Here is a 17,997-nt window from a genome sequence, read left to right on the forward strand (position 1 = left end):
TTCACTAAAATTGGCACCCTGTACTTTCAAATCCCGGTTGTTTTATGCTAAATGCTCGTTTGGCGCACCAGGAAAAGGATGACCCTGAGCGGGATCATACACTACTCTCACTGACTATAGGAGCCCATGTGTCATATTCATCCCCCTCTTACTCTCGTTGTCTCTTTCCTCCACGAGATCCAGCCCTGTTGTGGTCGCTGACTGCTCCTCTTCTTCATGTTCCTTTTTGGGGAGTACACAAACAAATGTTCCTACGACAGATTTAGCTCGAGAAGGAGCACATCGGTGACACCCATGGGGTAGGGAAATACATAGAGGAGCATCTTGGGAGCGACCACTACACGGGAAGGGTTGAATCTGGTAGAGCAGAGGGAGTAGGAGATGAGGCTCAGGGCAGGGGTTGTTCGATCTTCAGGAGTGAGATGGAAAACGGGGTCGGGGCCTTGGATTTGTGCGTCTGGTATGTAAATAGTAGGGGTAGAGTTGTGGGAGACGCCGTCGAGCCTTTGGTGGCGGCTGCACGTCCAAAAAAAAATTCTTGTGCTCCGCCTCTGGTCTAGCGGCTCGCTAGTGGATATGGTCAAGGTTGCGTGGTGTGTTTCTCAAAAAAAAAAAAGGTTGCGTGGTATGGTCAAGGTTGGCCGGTTCTCACCGGTGATGGCCTTGGGGAGTTTGCTTTTCTTTGCAAGGTTGGTGCTTCTTTTTTTCTCTTATCATTGTTCTAGTCTATGGGTATGGCATGCTTGTATGAGTGGGTTATGTACTGTCAATGATAGTATGAATACAAGCATGTTTTTTTCTCAAAAAAGAGAGGAAAAGGAGTATAATATGTGGGGCTATGCAGTTAGTGAGAGTAGTGTGTGATGATCCCGCTCGGGGTCATCTTTTTCCGGTGCGCCAAATGGACCTTTAGCACAAATCAGCTGGGATGGACAGGGATTTGCAAGTATAAGGTGCCAATTTCAAAGATTTGAATGTCAGGGTTTAATTTAGACAGTGATTATGAATTCAAAGTTTATTTTAGACTTTTCTCTTTGTTTTTCTTGTTATTTTATCCTACTTCTTTTGAGGGGAAATCGTTGTCACTTTATTCAAAATTCATAACTCCGTCAGTAGCGGTCTCCGAGTTGACACACTCGGGAGATACATGGAGCCAAGTTTTACATAGAGATCTAATACAACCTTCCCTAGCTAAGACATGTGCGACTTTATTTGCCAAACATCGCACCCAAGCAACCCTAAACTCCTGAAAAGATTTTAGTAAATCTTTGTCCTCCTCAACTAGTTGCGCATAGTTGAGAAATCCTTTTGCACATTTTTGATCTTACTCACCGCCCCCTGAGAATCTCTTCCAAGGATCACCTTCTGGACTTGTAGTTCTTGAGCCAGGATTAGAGCGCTCCGACACGCCAACAGCTCGGCCACCTCTGCATAGTGGGTGGGGGGGGGGGGGATGTTTATAAATAAAACACCATGAGAACCACGCAGCATAACCTTACAAGAAAACCGTCTCTGCTGACTTGTTCACCACCCATTCTTTGTTTTCGTTCTTCAATCTCATCTGCAACTCACGTGGTCCCCTTGGAAAGACAACATATAGTCGCTCAAGAACGATTGCATTAGAAAGCAGCAGCTTGGCCATACACCTCTGTGCCTCGTGGCCCTGGTAGTGCACCAGGTTGATCTCCCTCAATCAATCACGCAAGCACGGGATCAAAACATCCGGAACCGTAAGTTCATCCCTGATCTCATAAGGGTGCATGAACAGCGACAAAATCTGAATGATTGGAACCCGCTCCAGTATCCTAGTCACCGCCTCGACGCTGGTTGGATGAACGAAAAGGTGCCATGGCAAACGGGTGTTTGGACACCCTGTTATCTAGTGCGTCCAGTTTTTTAAAGATTCATGCTGGGACTAGACAACAGCAGGTCATTTACGTCTGCATGTTAATTAAACAGTTGTTTTACAGACCAGAACAGTGTCCGTCAGTAGGTCGACGTGACAGCACCGTGATAGGCTAGATGGCTAGAAGCCCTAGATGCAGCTGTGTCAGAGGAATCTGAAATCAACAGTGCATATGCGGCTTACTTTTTGGGTTTTGCAAATCACAGGAGAGTTGCAGGCGGTGGTGCAGATCTCAAAAAGTACTGAAACTGACGTGAACGGCTTCGATAATGGGGTGTCGGGACACCCGGGACTTGAAAATCCAATCTCTTGGATGAAGGCATCCTGTCAGCTCAAGGTTCGTGAGGCTCGGAAACAAGGTGAATCCCATGTCTGAACCGAGATGTGTAGACACTATATGTAAATGCCTCGTGCCCGTGAACTGCTCGAGGAACATTCTGATCAACCTGGGCGAATCTCCGCCGTAAACCCTATTGCCGCAGAAGCCGAGGATGTGGCATGAGGAGATGTTGTGGGCGCCCTGCAGGCTTAGGAATGCCTCCGCCGGCACGGCACCCCTGTATTCGAACTCCCTCAGCTCCGACGCGTCGACGGTCACCTTTACGAGATTGTGGCAGCACCGTAGGGAGAGTCTACGGAGGTGCTTGTCGAGGACGGTGATGGTGTAACTACCGCCAAGATAGGGCGTTGTGTACCCGCACCTCTCCGGCGTGAGGTCGACGAGGCGCGGGCAGCAGGAGATGAGCCGCTGGATGCTTGCGCCGCAGTCCCGGCCGTTGATGCTGCTCAGGAGCAACGTCTCGAGGAGAGGCAGGCGGGTGACCTCCGGCGGATCCAGAGCGCAGCCGCCGAGGCAGAGCGTCCGTAGGGCGACGCAGGAGAGAAGAGCCTTGCCGGCAGCATGAACGGATCCGCATCGTAGGGGCTGTGCGCGGTGCAGCCGTGGTCCGCCCTGTCGCGGGCGCCAACCTGATGCTCGCCGATGACGGTGATCTGGAGGCGGAGGTCGAGGTGGAGCTCCGGCGGGGTCCGGCGCAGCAGGTGGGTGAGCCACTGGCTCACCATGGCCTTGTCCCAGTTGTCGTAGCAGCCGAACTGGACGCGGAAGGCACGCGGCGCCGCGTTGCGATCGCCGGCGCAGAGAAGCGCCGCGTTGATGTTGTCGAGGAGCGGCCCGTTCTTGCTCCGGCGCTCCACGGAGTCCACGAAGAAGGTGTAGTCGTCCTCGCTTGGGCCATAGCGGGCGACGTGCTCCACGAAGGAGATGGCGTGGACGTGGGCGAACTTGTGGCGCCAGCTCCTGGCGAGCGCGGCTGCGCGGGCGGCCTCCTTGGTGGGGTTTGTTGGTAGCATATATATCTCGCGGGTCTTGTGGGTTTGTAGATCGATCTCGTGAGAATCTACGTACAAGTATGGTTCCTTTTGTTAAAAAAAGTGCGGTTCCTTATGATCCTAGGTCGGTTCCGATTAATTTGGTATATGGCCGACCACTCGCATCTTCAATAGCTACCCATAATTTTTCTTCTTCCACGTAATCAGTCTACGGACATGGATATAGAAGGATGCCATCCAACGATAACATATATATGTCCGTCAATAAATTCAAATTCAATGTAACGCTGATACACACAACGCGACGGATCATATCCGCGCCGAATCACAATCCTGATCATAACCAAAAAAAGGCAAAAAAATTTAGAGAAGGAGGAGGACCCCCAACCTCTGCATCTGGATGATGCATGTAGCCACTTTATTAATTATTCACATAAGACATTACAAAGTGATACAACAGTAAGACTAAAGCCATCGTCTAGGCAACATCTGTCGCTACTCCTATCCAGTTGATAAAGGGATGCTGATAGTTTAGGTCTAATACCAAACAGACCTCGCAGCCAAATCTACTCCCTCCGTTCCATAATATAAGAACGTTTTTGGTACTATACTAGTGTCAAAAACGTTTTTATATTATGGGACGGAGGGAGTAACATTTAAGACCTGAGGTCTCAACCAGGACGCTAGCCGGGTATGAGGCACCCACCAGTCCGGCGCACTTCTCAACCAGGACGCCTGCCGGGTATGAGGCCGCCGCGGCCACCTGCCACCAATCCATCTTCAGTGTTGTACTGCTGCATCCACCTTGCCCGGCCTCTCTGCCATCGACACCACCATGACGCCAGACAACGTCACCCTCCTGCGCGAGTCCCTCAACACACATCGGACGCCGAGTCTCCACTGCGCCACGCCGCCGAGATACGCCACCATTAATGTGTAGGATGAAGCACTGCTCCACCAAATAATCCGTTCACTGGTCCCTCAAGTCCGTGCACACCTCCAAGAGTGACGCCACAAGAGGAAAACGACACAATAATGCCGCCGTCATCCGATCTACTGATTTAGGGTTTTCCCCGAAGGTAGCAAATAGTGGCCTGGAACGTCTCAACGGCGATGCCTTCAACAAGGAAACGACACCGAATAGTGCCGTCATCGCCGGCCTCGGCAGCAGCCGTGAGCAGGTCTTCACCCAGATCTATTTCAATGGCCTCCATCAAGTTTCTTGTGCACGGATCGTCCAACACCGCGGCCGCCGCATCGCCCATCGTGAGTCCACAGCCGCCGACACATCCTCCGCCGTCCCGGGGCCGCCGCCTCGGGATCCAGCCCTCGCTGGCCGCCGAGTCCTGCCCCCGCGTGCGATGCGCATCGAACCGGGACGCCGCCGGCCGCGACCAGGCCCCGACCAGATCTGGGAAGAGGAATCAACCTCCACCGCAGCATCTAGCCACGCACCAGAGCATCCAAGCACCGCCAGCCCCCGGCCAGCGCCTGCCACGGAGCCCCGCACCCCTAGGTCGCCGCGCCCGCAAGTCCAGATCGAAGCTCCCGCGGCCCTCCTCCGGCCGCTAGATGCTCCCAAGACGAGAGGGAAGAAGAGACCTAGGGGAAACGCCCCACCACTGCCATCACTGAAACCCGCCCGAGCTTTGCCGGCGGCGCGACGAGGGAGGAGAAGGGGAGGGCGGTGGGTGTCGCTGGGAGTCGCCCCCCGTGTCGGCAGAGGAGGGCGACGTGGGGGTCAGAACCAGACCACCAAAAAGAGGCAAATATGCTTAGTAAATCCCTTTCGATCTATGTTTTTCACGTTTGTTCTGTTTTATGGGAGTAAATTATCATAATGTTTTGTTGTGTATCATTTTTTTTTTGCATTTGATTCAAAATTGGATTCGCTGTGTGTTTTCTCAACCTGCAAATATATATACACACTTAAATAATGACAGATATAGTTTCTGACCGCTCCATCGAAAACAGCTTAACTTCAACTAAATCGATCTGCAAATATATATATATATACAGTTTCATAATGACAGATATAGTGTCTGACCTCGATGATATTCATTGCTTACAGGAGGCATCATGTGTTGCATCAGTACAATGATCTTCGTCCATTTGCTACGTACACACCAAATAAATTAACACAAATGTCAAGCCACATTGCATAAACCAACGTTTATTCAGGTACACACAAACTGGCGTGCATCTCTTGCACCTTTTTATTATCTGGTTCATCTACAGTACAACTCAGTACTACTACCTCTCAACAATCAAGTCACAGGTGATCTGCATCTGCTTTACATTATTTTTTGAAGCTCTGGCTGCTATTTCTTCTCATGTAAAATTTCTTGACCGCGGAGGATGTTGACTTTGCACTAGCTTCAGCCGGATCGCCATTTTCTCGCTCGCGCATTGCCGGGTCAGTCGCCGGATTCGTGCTTCCCCTCCTCAGTGACGAAAGGGTCCTTGCAAGGTCGCTCTCCTTGTCCACTTCTTGGGTTGCCATACCATGCTTCTCCATCTCATTATCCTCAGGGGCGTCTTCCTTTGACATGTTCTCTCCAGTTTCAGTATCCAATTCCTTTTTCGGCTCCTTGTCTGAAGCAATTTCGATATGTGTTGTCTCCTTGTCTGAACTCTTTGCGCAATCTGAAGTTGTTTCATTCGTCTGCTTTGGTATTTTCCGCGGCCTGCCCCTTGGACGCTTGGTAGTCTCTGAACTAGTTGGTTCTTTGCCTTGATTGTTAGTCTCTGAACTAATTGGTTCTTTGCCTTGCTTGGTAGTCTTTGAACTAATTGGTTCTTTACCTTGTTTGGTAGTCTCTGAACTAATTGGTTCTTTGCCTTGCTTCGTAGTCTTTGAACTAATTGGTTCTTTGCCTTGCTTGGTAGTCTCTGAACTAATTGGTTCTTTGCCTTGCTTGGTAGTCTCTGAACTAATTGGTTCTTTGCCTTTAGCTTGTACGGCATTGACCCTCTTTTCTTTTGTGTCAGACCGAGGATTCATGCTAGCGGAGGTGCCACCATGAGCTGCAACATGGTAAGGTAAAATCATTAGGCGCAATAAAGAGGAAACACACAACGCGTCATATTGAGCTATAATCAAAGTAATGTATAAAGTGCATATTGGTTCGAAAGTTTGCTTGTATCGACCGCTGTCAGGTTTGACATATATACTTTGGTTGTCCAAATTTAAGATTCAGTAACTGTACAACAAAGGTTCATAAATTAGGTAACTATTATACAGACTGAGGCCAAACAGAACATGAAGCAGAGGAACTGCTGTAGAACATTCTCCAGATACTATATCAAAAGATTGTAAACATTGTAGCCTGTGTACTTCCAATGTCTTCTCTACAACAATTTAAACCAAAACATCTCTCACAAGATTCTAATATTAAACAACAGAATTTGATATGCAGAGTTTAACTTTCATTCCTGGGACATGGACATGATGTGCAGATTTTGACCAACGTGCAGATCTTTTTCAATTTCATTCAAATGTTTCCAGCATTTATAGTAGCAAGTAGAACGCCAAATGGGAGAGAGTACAAAATGTCAATACCCTTGCCGGGAGCTACCAAATAACCACCAGGATTTTCAGTTCAAGCGGACCAGTTTCGTGTGTAGGTGTTGGGCGGGGCCTCTACTCAGACAGCGACCAGCACCTCCTGATCTAGGTCAGTGACATGGACTGGGCCCTATGGGTTGAAGTGGAGATGGGTCAGGCCCAATACCGGTTCAAGACTTCCCCTCAAGATGGGTGGTAGATATCTATCAACCACTCTTGCTCTGCTAAAATAAATAAATAAAAATCAACCCCTCTTGCCATATGCCAAGATATAATCCTCTGCTACTAGTAGCTTTGTCAAGCAAACTGCAACCTGCTGCCCAGAACTGACATGAGTAAGGCTGATGATCCCATCATCAAGTTTCTCTTTAGTGAAGAAGCAATAAATTTTCACATGGTTTGTCCTATCACGTTAAACTGGGTTATTGCCAACGCTTTATAGCTAACTGGTTGTCACACAACACTCTCAAGGGTCACTTCCTCAGAAGTTTCAACTCGCTCGATAGGTTCTTCACCCATAGCATCTCACTAAACCCTTGAGATAAAGCTCTATACTAAGCTTCCGTTGTTGATCTAACACAACTGTCTGTTTCCTGCTTCTCCATGACACCAAATTTCCTCCCAAAAACACATAATAGCCGTTGATCTTCTATCATCTTCACAACTGACCCAATTAGAGTCACTATAGCCAGGCCCCATACCTTTTTAACACCTCCCAAGCACAAATTCAACTCCCTGACACATCTCATGTACTCTATGAATATATTACCTGGGCATGTTCCTTGACTCCTGAAATCTCCATTGTGCATGGCATGCAAGAGTACTATAAAAATATATCTACTCTAATAACATTATGAAATATAAAATTACCAGTACAATATTCTTGTTGTATTCTGCATATTAGTATTAATAGATAAGGAGTTTGAGCGTTTGACTGAACTACCAGAGATAAAGTCCAGTTATACTACAATCCTCGCTTGCTGATTTCATCCCCCATAGCATATCAACAACATATTAATGTCAGAAATAAGCAGGGGCATATAGTAGGCTAGTGTCATAAAAAGTTAATTAACATTCAATACAACAAAGATCAGACCAAACATTTCATATGCAGTAACTTGAGGACTACTCAATAAGAAAATAAGTATGTAACCAGTAACAAAAAGTAGTAATCAAACTATCAAAATAGAGTTCAACAAAAAGTAGTATAACTGTGCCTTATATAGCTATCAAAATATCACCTGACCAGTAACAGTAGGAACTATACTCTGAGAACACCATGTAACCAGTAACTGCAGGAACTTACAGCGATTCGACGTCTGGTCATCAGGTAATTTCTTTTCGAAGACCAACGATTGCACAGATTTTTGTTTTTTCTTCCCTGGTACTTTCAATCGCTTCAGCATTTTTCGAGGCTGGTAGTTAAGAAAACATCTGTCAAGTATAACTCAAAGAAGATCTGAACACTTCTAAATTACGATGAAGGTGCATGTACATCCAATAGCAATGACACAGGATCATTTTAGTAGAAACAAGCCTCAGTATGGTCAATATAATTTTTGGACCTTGTATAGTCAATATTATTAATTACAGGTATATAAAAATAGACGTGTCAGTCAAAGCAGTAAAACCTTCCTATCATGGATGACATATATTAGCTGCGAACTTTCCCCCGTTTTTAGGGGTTTCCTGCATAATGCTAAATATAATGGCTCATAGGCCTAGTAATGGATAAAAATTCTATTCATAACAATTACCAGATCTGCACACCCATCGAAAGAGTAAATGTCTGTGACACTTCTTCTTGGAAGATAGGCATGTCTACTTATTTCTCCCGTCTGAAGGTAGCTTATTACAGATTTCAGTGTTCGGAATAGAAGATGACTGACAGGATCAGTATAGTACTGCACAATCAAATAATCAATGATTAAATAACAAAATGAAATCAATTCCATCAATGAATTTTAAAGGAATAGGAAGATGGTCTGTTGTAATGTACCGGGTCTTTTCTAATTCCATCGTTGCACTTTCTAAATACCAATTCTTTCACCCATCCTTTCGGTAGCCCGTCTGGATTGAATTCCACCTGTGCAAGTATCTGCAAATAGGTCCAAAGCTTAGTTCTGAAAATAGTTACAACTTTTTATAGATATTGTGTTGTTCAAATAGGAGAACAGTTCCAGCAATAGTCATACATTATCTTCAGAGATGGTGTCACACAGCCCCTTCACATCACATTCAGAAATCTTCCCTTCATTCACATAGCGCAATACATCTTCTTTTGAGAAGAATCGCATTCCAGTAGGCAGATGAACGTAAAACTACAAAAGACATCCAGTCATGGTAAAAATGATGGCTACTCTCTTGAGGCACTGCTACAAAATATGACTACCAAATTAACATTGTTTATTTATTACGTTCACCCACTCTCTAGCTCTACCCAATGGAATTAAAATATTTTATCTCTATACAGGCAATGTATTCTATTAAACAAGAAAAAAAAATACATAGAGCCATTCTAGAAGCAAGCACGGAACAGTAGTAACTTAGAAATAATACATTGTTCTTTTCAGATACACCTGAACAAGTCTGTCATACTTTTTTGATCTCTTATGTGTGTAGCTGCACTAACCTCCCAGCACATATGGACAAATCTGAGTTGCCAGTTTTTTCGAGAAAACGACAAGCCAAAAACTAGCATATGCCAAATGTATGTGTAAGCAAGTTGAAATCAACCTTGTACATTTTGTCCTGCATCGTCCCAGCTCTGACCTCAACCACCCAACCGTCCGGAAGCCATGAATGCATTTTCTGTATGCAACATTCAAGGAATCACATCTCAAACGTAATCAACACATGATGACATTGAAAAATCTCACTCACATGAAGCTCGTTGTCCTCAGCGCATGCCTCCGACTCCAATATGCGCTCGTCCATCTCTGAGAACAAATAATCTAGTGCCTCCATCTCCGTCGAGAATGTGTACTCTGACACTGGCGAAGTGTAATACTGCAATAAAACAACGAGAAAGCGACAAACATTTATTTGTGACCTCTATTGTCTTCTGCTTCTTGTTCTCTTTCTCTTTAGGCGCATGTATGTCTGCGAGGAGCTGCTTTTTGCACTCAGTTGCTTCGTTTTTGCTCTTGGCATGTACTTGGCTAATTCATAAGGAATTTCTTTTTCTTTTTTAATAACTCTGTTTAGTCCAGTGTACCATTTTAAAGAAAATTTTCAACTGCATTTTGGTAGGGGAGTCCCCTCTAGTTTACACAAGATAGGTACCGCATCTCAGCCCAACATCAACATGGTCACAATAATAGACTCGGCATAGAAGCATGATAATAGATTCGGAATCACACAAATAAAGTTCGGCATACAAACAGAGTAGGGGAGTACCCGGTAGATCGAGCCGCCATCACCATGGCGAACATTTATGATCCAACCATCGGGGAGCCAGAACGGTGCCTCCTTCAAGGCCTCTGCATTTTCATCAAATTCAACCTCCTCTGGTCCCTCTGCCTCCACAATCTCCTTCCCCTGTTTCTTCAGCTCGTCTTCCTCCATTCGATTCTTCGCTTCATCGTCATCCAAGGCCGCCACTGGTGGCTCCGGGTCTTCCTTCTCTCTGTGGGAGAAGCAGCAAATAGTGGCATGGATGCTAAATTAGACAGAGTTGCTGACAAATGAGTACCACAAAACATGAAACACAGTTTAACAGAACAAATATAATTTTGTTGATATAATAATTAACAAACCATATGAAAGCAATCTTGTCAAATAGACTAAGCAATCTACTCCAATTAGCTAGGAATCGCAAGCCCATATAGACCATGGCACCAACGTCATGAATTTCAGCACATGACGAACTCACAGTTCATGCAGGACAGAGTAAGCAGGGGCGAACCTGGCGCGAACGGACCGGCGGGAGGGAGAAGCCCCGCGCCTTCTCCGCGAAGGAGGGGAGGAGGAGGGGCCGCCGGCGTCGGGCGGAGGGGCGACGGGGGCCGGGGCGGGCGGCGCCTCGTCGTCCGGCCGCTGGCGGCGCGCACGTGCCCGCGCGGAGCGGCGAGGGCCCGAGCCGGAGGCCGCGGCGCCGGAGGGGGTGGCCATTGGCGGCAGGGCTCGCTCGCCGTCGCCGGCCACCGGCCCGCGGCGCGAGGGACGGCGAGGTGGGAGGGATCGGCTGGTGGCCGGCAGCGCGCTGGGGAGAGCAGAGTGTTCCGCAAGTGGAGGCTGGGGGCAGGGAGCAGGTGTCTAGGTGGGCGTGGCGTGTGGGCCCCTCGATGACTGATCGGGCCCGCCACCTGGCCTTGCCGTTACCGCGGCAGGAAACGTGACGTGACAGATGGACGGGGTCTGCGCGCAAGGGGTGGCACGTGAGGCGCATGCGGCCGGCCACGGAAAGCAAGCGGTTTTTGCAAGGGTACACTTTATGGCCCTAGAGGGACTGTTTTATAAAATTTCTTTTTGGGCGGTTTCCTGTAAATTTTCTTGGTGTGTCGTCTCTTGGATTGCTTCAAAGAGAAGCCCTGTGCAATGTAACTTCTTGTGTTATGTGAGTATAAATGAGACCTTTCTTTTAAAAAAGAGAACCCCGATGAGTACCCAATGTGAGATCGAAGAGGATCCACACCATCTCGAAATGGGTCCCCCCAAGCTCCATCAAAGACGTATAACGCCTAGCTGAGAGGATGGATGCCCTGATTTCCCGCTCCGCCAAGAAATTACTTCATTTCTTTAAGACCCTCTAGAGCGTCAACAAATCTAAATAAATAGACGGATGAGACCCGATATGCCTTGAACACGCTCAAAAAATGCTTGTTGAGCCCCACGCTTCTCATTAGCCCAAAGCCCGATGAAACTTGTGATATGGGGTGAACTATAAGGGTGTGGCCTGATCATGAATTGGAGGTAAGCTCGAGGATGAACACGAAGAAATGGGGGAAACACAAGGGAATCAAGAACCACAAGGAGAACAAAAGAGGAAATCCACAAGCCAACATACATATATCGTAAACAAAGGTCAACACAAGAGGTCTCATGGGTCCAACACTTTGATGGGGAATAGATGACAAAAGTAGGATAGTTTGATCTCCAAATCCTAAGAGATTGTGGTTTTGTATTCCAAAAGGAGTCTTCACCAGTAGGTGGCCTTTCAGGGAGTTTGATGAGTGCATTTTGTGTGACATTTTGCTTATCATTTTTTTAATATTATTCATAGGATTTTCAACACTTTACCGCCTTTTTTGCTTGATTTTGCGATGATACTCAAAGAAGCGAGTGGTTTTGAGTACCAAATGCAAAACAAATATTTTGATGTGGAAATATGTTGATTGGACGTCATCACAACCTTTTGAGGGTTAAAAGGGAATCCTAGTATTTACATGAGTTGAACGCCGATAAGATATACGATCTTTGCTATATGATTATGTTAATGTTTTTCATGATACCGTGCGAACGTCGACTGCACAATATTTAGCCCATTGGGACTTGAAGGATATTGTTATCTTTGTGATGCAGGCTTAGAGATACAACAACGATATCTCTCCTTAGAGGATAAATGGTAAGTGAATAAAAGTAACATGTGTGTTTTATTTTACGTCCACATAGGGCTGCCCTTAATCACTGTTTGTTGTACTCCATAGATAGGTATTGGAGGGACGGTGATATACGAAGTTGTTGCAGTATGCACGTATCTTATTATTGGCTCCACCCGCACAATTCACATATAACATGGATTATATATAGGAATTGTTTTGACATGATTAAATATAATAAATACTATTGGTGAATTCAAACAACCTGAGAACGCCTTTAGCCTGCTGCAGTTTTCATCTTTTCCATTACTCTCTTCTTCTTAGTCGTTATTCTTGCGCACTTCAATTCTTGCTTTCTTTTTTTTCTGCAAAAAAACTTTCAATATATTTATCTTCAATCATGGCAGTACAACATACACCATAAATAAATAAATTAAATCTAGATTCTAGACCACCTAGCAACGACTATAAGCACTAAAGCGAGCCGAAGGCGCACCGCCGTCATCGCCCCTCCCTAACGGGAGTCGGGCAGAACTTTTGTAGTAGACAGTCGGGAAATCAGCTTGCTAAGGCCCCACAGGACCAGCACATACCAGAACAACAACTGCCGCCTTGAAGAGTAGTGTAGATCGAAAGAATCCAACCTAAAGAGACACGCACATAGACGAAGTATGACTAGAACACCGACAATACTAGACTCACCACTGGGACGGGAACTAGGCGGGGATAACCTTATTTCATTTTCAGGAAGCCGCCGTCGTTTTTTCTTCCTGAGCAAGACACAAACCCTAAGATAACTCAAACCAATATTTAAAAACGGAGCCCTCTTGCCGGCAAGGGCCAAGATCCACCGCGGCGCCATGACTCTAAGGCCACCGGAGATGAGACGGATCGGCGGCGGCGCGGACGGGAGGTAGAGGAACCCTAGTATTTTTTGGGGCATGAGGCGGCTGCGTGAGGGCTTTCTTTAATTCTTGCTTTCACACACACACACACACACACACACATGCACATGCACACGTGCACACGCACACGCACACGCACATGCACACGCACACATATGATTGGAATATTTTCACCTTGGCATCGCTTTTGCTTGAGATCTAAAATAACTTACAGGTGGATTACGATAGACCTCTATAAGGGGCAAAAGACTCTTTCCTCATCTCTACATGGGTTCTACACTGTTACTTCAAAACAAGTACAACTATACCCTATGCACTCTTTAAGACATAAAGCTATTTTTCTGGCATGGGGAGTAAGCATCTTTGGTTTTTGTTTCAAGTTTTGGTTTATTATATACTCTGTACTAAAATTTTGCAGGTTCTACGTAACCACTAAGCTTGAAATATGTATCAACTCACTGCATTGAAGCTCTCGGGACCACCTATACAGGAAATTTTCACATCCTTAAGCCTGAGACCAATGGAGTAACTTATGAAATTAATCTGAGTCTAGTGCCTATGTTGCAGGCAATTTACAAATGGTGGTATAAAAGATCTGTATCAACATATATGTAGCCATTTGATAAGATATGCGAGACATTTAAATTAAAATGGCTTTACTTATGATGAGATGAAACTCGAGCTTTTTTGGTCAGACATTTTGGCCACCAAAGCAAAAAAAACTTGGCTATTAACTCATACCAGATACCACATGTACTTTTCACACTTGGAAAAAATATCTACTGTATTTTGGACCCACTTTTATCCAGAAAAGAGATCTTATGGAGCGGGGCGCATTATCTGTTATTTGAAACAAAAGCCATCTGATAGTATTATTAAAGTCTATCGAAGGTAGTATACTCTACTTGATAATTGTCCTCATCATAATTTTACCACCATGGTTGGTATTCCTTTTTTTTATGGAGGTTTAGATGATAAGTGTAAGGTAGATGTAGACTTTGCATCTAGAGGAGGTTTTATGCAGTATGCTATTGCATAGGCTTGGGGATTACAAGATAGAATCCATGTTAATCATGAGACCTAGGAATTAGATAAAGGAGGTGATGGAGCGGCAAAACTTGATTATAAGTGTATTAAATCCTTCTCGAAAGCAGAAAAGATGAAGAACTGAGCGGATATTTTCATCTTGACTCTCACATTGTTTTACAGATTATCAAAATTTATACTGAGCAATATTTCTAGTTACCGGAAGAAAGTTGTATTGTGAGTGTCTCAATGGTACTGCGTTTCTCAAAAGAAAATTGCATGACAATAGTTAAGTCACATGTGAGTAGTCGATGGGTTAACTTAATTTGACGCCCATGATGTGTTGGATCTGACCCACAGAGTCTTTGTTTTAGAATGACTTTGGTGCGTCTTTGTTAATCAATCTTGAGATATTTTTTGAAATGCCAAAAAATCCAACAAAAATTCTATGCGTTCTTTGTCGCATCCAAATGGTACATACAAATTTGTAGGCAAAAGATTAAACACTTTGGCCTATGCAAAAATAAGTAAATAAAAACACCAAGTGTTACCCAAAATGTTATCCTAAATTTGTTTTTTTCACCGGCGAAGCACCTCTGCTTCGTTTCGTATGAAAATTTTCAAGAATTCTCGCGACACTAACACAAATAACTACAAAAAATTCAGAATTTTTTGAAAACATCTACTATATTTTTTGTATTTACTATTCACGCTGGAGCGCGTGCTCTCGGGAGCCAAAACGCTTTTCTTGTTTAATTTAGGACTATTTAAAATTCCAATTGAGTTCTTACTTAGTGAATATTGTTTGCAAGATCCAGCAAAATGCGGGCACTTATATTAGTCCTTAATCTAGCTGGCTGCCAAGTTTGGGTGACCTACGTAGTCACCTCCTCTCCAAAAACATTAGGGTTTCTCTACCTCTCGCCGGTGCCGCAGTCGGTCCGCCTCGTCTCCCGTGGCCTTAGGGAGTGCGATGGATCCCGACCCTTGCTGTGGGAGGGCGCTGTTTTTAGATGTGTCTTCGAGATTTGTTAGGGTTTGTGTCTACTCAGGAAGGCGAAATGGTGGCGGCTACCTGAAGAAGGAATAAGATTCTCCCCACATACCCCCAGTTTTGGTGGTGCATCTTGCATCATCTGTGAGCATGTGAAGGTGTGTCTCTGACGGATCTGTCTTTGACGGATTTGGTCGGATCTGTTTATTGTTTATCTATGTTCATGTGTTTTTAGATTGGATCCTATCGCTCCACGTTACTCTTCATCGACGTTGGTTGTTGTTCTGTTACGTTGGTCCTATAGGGTCTTACCACGACGACTTTATGACTGTCTATTATAACAACTTTTGTCCGGCTCCGGTGAGGAAGGGGCGATGACAACGACGCGTCTTTGGCTTGCTTCAGTGCTTGTTATCGTCGCTAGATGGTCTATGGGTCTGGATGCAATTTTATTCTAATGTTTATTGTACTGTTATGATTAAAGATGAATACATAGATTGCTTTCGGAAAGGAAAAACAAGAAGAAAAACAAATGGTCCTCTTGCCTTTGGGACGTGTCAATCCCTGATTTTATTTCTCGTCTGCATGTAAATGAATAGACGATTTATATTACAAATAAAGTCGTATTGTTGTAAAAAAAAAGGTGAAAGGAAGGGCGTATTCTCTCTCTATAACATCTATAGGTCACAATACCAATTAATCGGAACCGACCTAGGATCAAGGAACCGTAAACCCCACGAGATTGATCGCTCGATCCGATCATAAGTTCGTTATACGGCCGCCGAAAGTGCGATCGACGTACTTACGCGCAGGATGTCTTTCCCGCAGCGCCGCCGCGGCAGCAAAGACCGGCTGAGCGACCTCCCGGACGGCGTCCTCGGCCACATCCTCTCGTTCCTCCCCACCAAGGAGGCCGCCCGCGCTCGCCAGAAGCTGGCGCCACAAGTTCGCGCACGTAGACGCCATCTCCTTCGGCGAGTATGACACCCACTACCGCAGCCTCAACGACGACTACACCTTCCACCTGGAGTCCGTGGAGCAGCGAAGCAGGAACGGGGAATTGCTCGACAACATCAATGCGGCACTCCTCTGCCGCCGCCGCTGCTCCGGCGACCGCAATGTCGCGCCGCGCGTCTTCCGCGTCCACTTCGGTTGCTACAACTACTGGGACGAGCCCATGGTGAGCCAATGGCTGTCCCACCTGCTTCGCCGGAGCGGGCCGGAGCTCCACCTCGACCTTCGTTTCCAGCTCACCGTCATGGGCGAGCACCACGTTGGCGAGTCGGAACAGCAGGGCGGAGGCGCCGGCGCCGGCAGCGAGGTGGACGACCGCTGCCCCGTGCGCTACAGCTGCCACGAAGCGTACGCTGATCCGTTCACGCTACCAGCACGTCTCTTCTCCTGCGCATCCCTACGGACTCTTTGCTTCGGCAGCTGCGATCTGGATCCACCAGAGATCGTACGCCTGCCTCTTCTCGAGACGTTGGTCCTCAGCAGAATCACCGAATGTGGCCGTGGGTACGGAATCCAGCGACTCATCTCCTGCTGCCCGCGCCTCCTAGACCTGACGCTGGAGATGTGCGGGACTTCCCCGATCACCGTCCTCGACAAGCGCCTTCGTAGGCTCGCTCTACGGTGCTGCCACTACCTTCTCAGCATAACCATCGACGCGTCGGGGTTGAGGGAGTTCCAGTACAGGGGTGTGGTGCCCGCAGAGTCACTAGTGACCCTCCACGGCGTGTGCAACATCTTTTCGTGCCACATCGACTTCTGCGGCAAGAAGGTTCGAGATTTGCTCCGGTTCAGAATGTTCCTCGAACAGTTCACGGGCACAAAGCATTTACATCTGGTGTCTATGCATCTTGGTTCAGACATAGAGGGTGAATCCTTCACGGGATTCCCCTCGTTTCCAAACCTCGGGAAGCTTGAGCTGACAGGATACCTTCATCGAGGCAGCGTCGAGGCGGTGACTAGGATACTCGAGCAGGCTCCACGCATTGAAATTTTATCTCTCTTCATGAAGCCAAGTAAAGACAACGTATGGGTGCACCCTCGCGAGCTCAGCGATGAACTTGTAGTACCGGATGTGTCGATCACGTGATTGCGGAAGTGGCTGAGGGAGATCAACCTTGTGCACTACCAGGGCCACGAGGCACAGAGGTGTATGGCCAAGCTGCTGCTCTGCAATGCGCGGGTACTTGAACGAGTGTGTGTTGTCTTTCCGAGGGGGCCGTGAGAGTTGCAGAGGAGACTGAAGAAAGAAATCGGAGAAATGGTGGTGCATAGGTTAGCGGAGACGATTTTCTTGTAAGGTAGCGTCGCATGAATAATTCTGATGCTATTTTAGTTCTAGCAAAATTAGCCTCTCATATTTGTTTGTTCTCGTAAGATGAATTGCTATATTAATAACACCCGTGATGCAACATGTTGAATTTTTCTCCTTTCCACGTTTGGTGCAGTCTTGGTTTGGTTTGGTACTACTACTACTACATGGTTTGAATGTTTTAAAACAGACCTGCTTGTTGAAAACATATATATGCTTCTCCGACGGCACCTGAAAAAGTTTGATGTAGCTTGTCACAAAATAATACGGGAAGCGCTGAAACATGAGTGTTGGGTTAAATGGCATATCGTTCTTCTTCTCTTGGCGGACACTAGGCGTCACCGGGATGATCCCGCGCCTGGGATCAGTTGGGTCGCCGGCCACTCTCGTCCAGCCGCCCATC

At 46.4% G+C, this 17,997-nt stretch overlaps 1 protein-coding gene and 2 pseudogenes across 1 annotated transcript; 1 reads left to right on the forward strand and 2 right to left on the reverse strand.

The window, feature by feature from the left end:
* Positions 1-1,495: 1,495 nt before the first annotated feature.
* Positions 1,496-3,259, reverse strand: LOC147983546 (FBD-associated F-box protein At5g38590-like; annotated as a pseudogene).
* A 2,006-nt stretch (positions 3,260-5,265) lies between these two features.
* LOC125535427 (uncharacterized) lies at positions 5,266-11,044 on the reverse strand. Its single transcript, XM_048698481.2, has 9 exons — positions 10,714-11,044; positions 10,206-10,434; positions 9,690-9,815; positions 9,543-9,617; positions 9,002-9,127; positions 8,806-8,904; positions 8,564-8,710; positions 8,113-8,221; positions 5,266-6,265 (listed from the first exon to the last, which is right to left on the reverse strand). Exons 1-9 carry the CDS (start codon positions 10,917-10,919, stop codon positions 5,538-5,540), a joined length of 1,845 nt encoding a protein of 614 aa, XP_048554438.2. The 5' UTR covers positions 10,920-11,044; the 3' UTR covers positions 5,266-5,537.
* A 5,040-nt stretch (positions 11,045-16,084) lies between these two features.
* LOC147983547 (FBD-associated F-box protein At5g38590-like) lies at positions 16,085-17,582 on the forward strand (annotated as a pseudogene).
* Positions 17,583-17,997: the final 415 nt, after the last annotated feature.

The sequence above is a fragment of the Triticum urartu genome, chromosome 2A (genome assembly GCF_056163025.1).
Source record: "Triticum urartu cultivar PI428250 chromosome 2A, HENAU_Tu73, whole genome shotgun sequence".
Taxonomy (NCBI): Eukaryota; Viridiplantae; Streptophyta; class Magnoliopsida; order Poales; family Poaceae; genus Triticum; species Triticum urartu.